The following is a 7,162-nucleotide window of genomic DNA, read 5'->3' on the forward strand; positions in this document are numbered from 1 at the left end:
ATTGAGAAAATAGGACACTAAAGAAGACACCTCACGTAAATAAAGGCTCTAGCTTGTTTATATATATTTTATAATTAATTATATAAATGTTAAAAAACAACTAAAAAAAACTAAGATCTTACGAAGAACTGGTCCTTATTACATTAGTTCTTTTTCGTTTTTATTTAAATCCAAAAGGTTTGAATGACATAAAATTAATCACTACTTGATATTTAAAAAATTTGAATGACATATATTTTATAAGTTTATGCTTAATAGTTCATAAAGGCACGGTTTAAATATTTGATGAGAAAAAAACTGCCTATTGTGAATTAATAAAGTACTTGTCTTTTGACTTCTGTACCTCTATATCTCTCTCCCCCTCTCTTTGAATAGAACAAAACAGTTGATTTCTCAGGTCTTCTTCTTAATAAATCCAACCTTCATTTCCCCCACAACTTTCAATCCCTTTTCTCCATCTCAGTTTACGAACACAAATTTAGAAGAAAGAAAAAGAGAAATACATAGAGAGAGAGGGAGAGAGAGAGATGGGAAGGGCTCCATGTTGTGACAAGGCAAACGTGAAGAAAGGGCCATGGTCACCTGAAGAAGATAGAAAGCTTAAAGACTACATACAAACCCATGGTACTGGTGGCAACTGGATCGCTCTCCCACAAAAAGCAGGTATTAATTCAATTCGCTAATCTTGGTATTTATAAGCAAGTAGTTTCTAAAACGATACTTTTCTAAGGTCACTGGAATCCACACATGATCACTTTTTGTGTTGTTTAACATGTTAATTTCTTGACTTGGAAACCTACACAGGCCTTAGAAGATGTGGAAAGAGCTGCAGATTGAGATGGTTGAACTATCTGAGACCAAACATTAAACATGGCGAATTTTCTGATGATGAAGATAAAGTTATATGTGCCCTCTATGCTAGCATTGGTAGCAGGTACACTTTCTCTTTCAAGATTCTGTATTAAGGGCGATTTTGTGGTATTTAGCAGGCAAAAATGGAGATTTTGGTCAAGATCTCTCAGATGTGAATATATATGCAGAAATCTAGAAGTTTGAATAACTTAATGTGCAGGTGGTCAATAATGGCAACACAGTTACCAGGAAGAACAGACAATGATATCAAGAACTACTGGAACACAAAGCTGAAGAAGAAGATGATGAACAGCTTAATCACCCTACCCGAACTTAGAAAACCTCTTCAACATCTTCAATCTTTCAGTTCTTCAACAAACTACAGCTACCCATCACAATCGATTTTTCAAAATAGTAATATCAATGTTAATGCTCCATTATCATCATCAATATCATCGTCTCCATCATATTTGTACAGTACAAATACTTCTAGCTACCATGATCAAACCTTATCTATCCCATCTAGCCCTAGAATTAATGCTGATCGTCAACATCCAGTTCTCCAATCACAAGATCATGGATTTCTCGGTTTGGTTTCCACGGAGACTTACCAGCAGGGGGTAAAAGACAGTTCTACCCTTGTCTTCTTTGGAGGTGATCAAGCTAGTTGCAGTTCTAATTCCGATGGGAGCTGCCATTATGAGTATCGTAGTACTGTTGGTGTGTATGATAATCATCGTAACAACTTGAGTGATTCTTACAAGGAATTTGGTGGGCATTATGATAAGGAAAAAGGGTATTATGAGGATTCTTCATTAGACTCCAGTCTTGAGGAGATCAAGCAGCTCATTAGCACCAGTAACATTGACAACAATCTGAACTTTTTTGTTGATGAAACCAAAGTAGAAAAAAGTATGTACTACTAATCATTAATGCACCAACTATGGAAGCTAAACTTTCGTCATCATTGTCATCATCATGATCTTCCTCAACATCATCATCTCAAGTACTAGCTAGGGAAGTATGGGTTTGTGAAAACTTTGTGGGGTTTTTCCCACTTTTATTCCTTTTGTTTTTAATATTATTCTCTTAGGGCAGTAAAAATGGTAAAAATCGTTCCTTTTGTTCAGTTCTTTCTTTTTTAGCAATTCAAAATTTTCAGTTTTAGTCTCAACTACCCATGCATCATGTCAAAACTATATATATAGCCTATTAAACCACATTGTAAAATTTATATATATACGCGAACTAACAAAGTAATATTTGGTATGTTTTTTATTTACCTTTCTTCCATTTGTGATCGATAATTTTGCTAATTTTTTCTCTTATAAATAAATTAAATCGTGAATATTCTCGAGCTTGGTCATTTATATAATTGTATATCTTTTAACTGGGTTGATCTTGAACCTAATCGCAGCCGTCTCGAGAAAAAATTTCTTAATGAATTAAAAATTACTGGCATTACCCAATAACCATATCTCAGTCACATAATAATTAATTTACAAATGATCAAACCAAAAAAACTTTGTGAACTTGGTTTAAATAAGTTGAAGTTCCTTTCCGTTAAAAAAAAAATAATAATAAATAAGTTGACGTTGATCCGGAGCTATTTACAGTTTTCGATCTTCAAACATGGATTGCAATAAAGAGGCCCATCTAGCTTGCCCTTAAACACTGTGATACAAGAAGTTATCAAGCGTATTTGTAGTAATTTATATAACAATTTAATTAGATAATTAATTAATTATATTATTATGATTAAATTAATTCGTTATACATGTGAATTAGCCAACCTTCACTGACTATGATACCCACATAAAAACAAAAATCTTGACTAGAAAAATCCAACTTGGGGAACAAAGATTTAGAAAATTGACATAAAGAAATCCAGCATATAAGCTGCTAGAGATGGAGTCTAAGAACTTCAAGATAATTGTTTGATTAGAGTATAATAAAATAAGGGTGCATAAATCATGGGTATATGAGTTTCTATCATAGAAAATAGATTTTAAAGATGAATGCATTGACCTTTTAAAGAATTTTGTCTGTTTGTGGAATTAAAAAAAGATTAGATGGGTCTGTGCCAGCTATAATTAAAAGTTTATTCTAGAGATGAACCAAAAGGTTCTAAAGCTTTTATGGAAGAAAAATGCCTTTTGGGAATGTCTTTTCTTGTGGAGTGCAAAAATGTCAAAAGGGGTTGCACCTAATAAACCAAATTAGGGTTTGTGTGTGTGCTGTGTTGGAATAATGGATTTCATGTGTCTAAGACCTTTTGTTTATGTTTGTTGAAAACTGAGTATATAAATTCGTATTCAAATTCGTGGTGCTTGCACATGCAAATACCTTAAGACAATGTATTTATATCATACCTCAGGCGATCCTTGTTAGCAAAACAAATCAACTTGCATGATATTATGGAGACATTTGTTATGGGATCGAAGTTGAACCCTCCACTGTTTGAGAAGGGACACATTTCTAACACCTCTACACCTAGACATAAGACCCTTGATTATTATGCTTCTATCTCTTGTTCTTCTAATCTACAAAATAAATAATGGCTATAAAGGTAGAAATAAAGTTAGCAATAAAATAGAGCGAATGAGAGCTCTAGTCATTCATGGAGAAATTATGTAGGTGATAGATGCAGTCTATATAAAACTGACTTTGTTTTGTTGTTTTTCTTGTATGTATGAAAATAAGAATGAAATATTGTATATTATCCATCCATTTTATCATCTCCATAATTATTATACAATCGGACCTTGTTATAGTTGTCAAACATTTGGAATCCATGTGGGAAATTAGTAGAAGATGTAACGCCTCCTTCATATCTCTTATACCAAAGGTTAGAGATCCTACCACTACTAGAAAATTACCGTTTAATGACACACGCCTTGCGTGTCATAAAAGGGTATAGACGACACGCAAATACATGTCATTAAAGCTCCTGTCATAAATGGAAGACAACAAGTATTTGCATGTCGTAACCTCATGACGTGCATTTACACCATGCAATGCGTGTCATAAAGGGGTATAGATGACACACAATGCGTATCATTAAAGCCACTATCATAAATTGTAACGCCACGATATCGGGTTAGACGTTTGGAATATAATAATTATTATTATATATTTAATTACCAACTAAAATCCTTGATTAGGGTAACTTTTCTTCATACGTGTTATGAGCAAATGAATATTTCCCGTATACACATTATGTAGACAAATATTAGGAGTATATAATATTTGTAGAAAACCTTAATATAAAATTTATTGCTAAACGATAAATAAACAATAAAAATAAAATATTATTTAGGAGAAATAATCTTAACGAAAATTGTAGTAGACGTGATGACAATTCCTCGGATATAAAGAACGCCCAAATCTAACTTCGTATGAGAAAATTATGATTTATCTAAGTTTCACGTTCAAACCGATAGGACAAAGTACGTCATAAAAAGTGAACCGGTGATAGGTTGTTTTTTTAGCTAAAGTGATATAAATAAAATCCGAAGTTCTCGTCAATAGAAACGTGTTGATATAAAGAATGCCAAAATCTGAATTCGTATGAGGAAATTGTGTTTTCAAAGTTTCGAGTGCGACAAAGTACTACAGAGTGCGCCACAAAAATTGAAATAAAAATGGGTTGATTGTTAGCCAAAACAATCTAAAGAGAAGTTGTATTACTCTTCAATATGAATTCAACGATATAAATAACGTAGAAACCAGAGCTCGTATGAAGAAGTTATGAATTTCGTAGCGTTATTTTCAGTCTAAGCCCTCTCAAACCGTAAAACGAAAAATAAAGTGAAAAGTATCTGACGATGTCTAAATGAAAGTCCGTATGCGAAAGTAATGGTTTTTAGAAGAAAAAAAATTTGAACTGTCGGATAGGCAACATGTGGAACCACGGATGAGCGACACTTCACATCATCTTACTCCACCCTTCCTCCCTAAGACTTGTAAGCAAATGGCAATACTTTTCCAGCGCCCCCCCAACCCCCTCCCTGAGTTTTATATATATATATATATATATATATATATATATATATATATATATATATATATATATATATCGCAAATTTTATCTTGCTCAATCTCTGTCATTTCTCTCCCAAACTTTCTCGATTTCTCGAGGTCCGGTTCTAGTACTTCTTAGGTGTTTGTAGCGAAGTTGTGGAGCGCCAGAGAGAACCAAGAAATAGAGCTTTCAGTTTCGAAGTTCTACCAGCACAATGTATGGTTTTTTGTCAAACAACGTGTAAGTTGAGTTATGCTTACCCTACTTTAAGCATAACTTATATTTTTGTTCGTACACGTTATTATGAACTTATAAATAAGAGTTATCAGTAATATAAGTCGTTATACCGACCGAAATACTTACGGGAACGATGTCAATGCAAGGTCAATGAGATGCTTAATGTGGATTTTCCAAACAGTATATCTTTATATGCCAAATATATTCTACCTCCGATATGATCTTACCTGGTTGTTTCTTATCAGCTACACGTCAGTGTTCTTTTGAGATTATTGATAGAGTTGATAAAAACATTATAATAATTAAACTTTATAAATACAAACTTATAATAAGGCTAGTAATATTCGTGTTTAGGTCGTTTTAAAAAGAAATCTGAAATGTCAGTCAAAGAGCTAGCTTTTCCACGAGTCTTCCACATATATGAGGTGAGTGCATACTTACTTTCATGAACATGATTTTAATACAAGTATTTACTAAAAGTATTAAATATATGTTGAAATTTTATACATGAGTTAATTGCTTATTACCTAAAATATGTGTTAAGCGAATATTTGATGAAATGCATTGTTAGAACCAAATTTGGTTATATACGTGTTAAGTGTATATATGGTATTATTACATGATAATCTTAAGAATAGTATTAATTCAAAAAATTAATACATATTAAGTATCTGATATTTTGTGTTAGATATATACACTGAATTATGACAGTGTCCTCTGAATATGGTTAGTATTAGAAATTTATTTTTAGGGATTATAGTCTTATCGAGTTTTAAAATAAGACGTATAAAAGTTTTTTAGATTTCGTAGTTGGATAAAATTGTAGTCTTATACTGTATTGTTATAGTATAAATAGAAAAACGATTTTAAAAGATGATGATAATCATTATAGTCTTGCCTGAAATAAGACTTATAAAGAATGTTTAGTTCGAGTTAAGTTGGAAGAGTATTAGTTATACCCTGTATTGTATAGATATTACATAGTCAGGACATTCGTGTTGATTACGAATATTGTAATCTTGTTTACTTATAGCCTAAGACCTAAAGAGAATGCTTAGTTCAATTAAGTTTGGATATTGGATAACATTATATTAAGGGTGTGTGTGAGAGGGGAACGGAGAATAGAACTCTGTTTGATGAAATTGATGATTTGGTGGGGGTATGGGTGCATATAAGATTACTATATTAGTATTCCCCCTCCTCTTTTTAGATAGCCAGGAATGGTGTGTTGGTTTCGGAAAGGGTGAGTTTGTATCAGACCATTAGCAGGTACGTCTGAGTCATCTAGCAGAGTATAGATGACCATCTCTGACTTAGCTATCTTGTGGTATTAATGAATCATACTAATCCAAAAGGATTGTGTGTTCATTCGATGTACTCAACCCCGTCATGGTTGCCTTTATTGACTAACGTCTGCTGCCAATGACTCCCTGAAGCAGTATAGTCACCTCGTTGCTTACAGTAATCCATCAGGATAGATCTTATAAGATCATTGTTATAGGATTAATATGTGAGGATCGACGAGATGGGTAACTAAGGGTAAAATGTATTATAGATATTTATACTATGTCGTTAGATAATAGTTGGTTTTGCAGGTTTATTGATTATAGGTTATTATCATAATAACATTGTGGGAGTACAAAACCTTATGTATCTTACTAGGTTTCCCAACCCGACCCACTCCATTTATATGCATCACAAGTAGCAATGTTAAGACTGTTGAAGACTTGAATAGGATGCTGAGTGATTAAAGAGAAGGCTTGGAATAGTGTTCAGAACCATAAGTCTTTACATTGTAGCATATGTTATGTATTGATTATGACATCCTTAGAGTTTTTATATTTTGAAACTACATATTTACTCAAGATATTTTAATAAAATGAAACAATTTCCGCAAAATATTTTATTGTACTGGGATTTTCCACACACAAAGATGCTATGATCTTTGAAAGCGTAAAGAAAAAGTTTTTTTTTTCGGTTCTAGAAAATAGGGGATGTCACAGATGGTATTAGATCATTAGTTTAAGCGAAATACGAATAATGATTATT

The 7,162-nt window shown here is 32.6% G+C and overlaps 1 protein-coding gene across 1 annotated transcript; it reads left to right on the forward strand.

Moving 5' to 3' along the window:
• Positions 1-314: 314 nt before the first annotated feature.
• On the forward strand, positions 315-2,026 carry LOC145161009 (uncharacterized). Its single transcript, XM_079080431.1, has 3 exons — positions 315-663; positions 805-934; positions 1,073-2,026. Exons 1-3 carry the CDS (start codon positions 528-530, stop codon positions 1,776-1,778), a joined length of 972 nt encoding a protein of 323 aa, XP_078936557.1. The 5' UTR covers positions 315-527; the 3' UTR covers positions 1,779-2,026.
• Positions 2,027-7,162: the final 5,136 nt, after the last annotated feature.

This window comes from Lactuca virosa, chromosome 2, assembly GCF_052849685.1.
Source record: "Lactuca virosa cultivar CGN04683 chromosome 2, Lactuca_virosa_CGN04683_v6, whole genome shotgun sequence".
In the NCBI taxonomy this organism is placed as follows: domain Eukaryota; kingdom Viridiplantae; phylum Streptophyta; class Magnoliopsida; order Asterales; family Asteraceae; genus Lactuca; species Lactuca virosa.

What these genes read in the sequence shown, in the direction of transcription:
- LOC145161009 (XM_079080431.1), top strand. Translation starts at nt 528, where the DNA reads ATGGGAAGGGCTCCATGTTGTGACAAGGCAAACGTGAAGAAAGGGCCA. An exon ending in CGCTCTCCCACAAAAAGCAG is followed by an intron (nt 664 to 804) that starts GTATTAATTCAA and finishes AAACCTACACAG; the next exon opens with GCCTTAGAAGATGTGGAAAG. An exon ending in TATGCTAGCATTGGTAGCAG is followed by an intron (nt 935 to 1,072) that starts GTACACTTTCTC and finishes CTTAATGTGCAG; the next exon opens with GTGGTCAATAATGGCAACAC.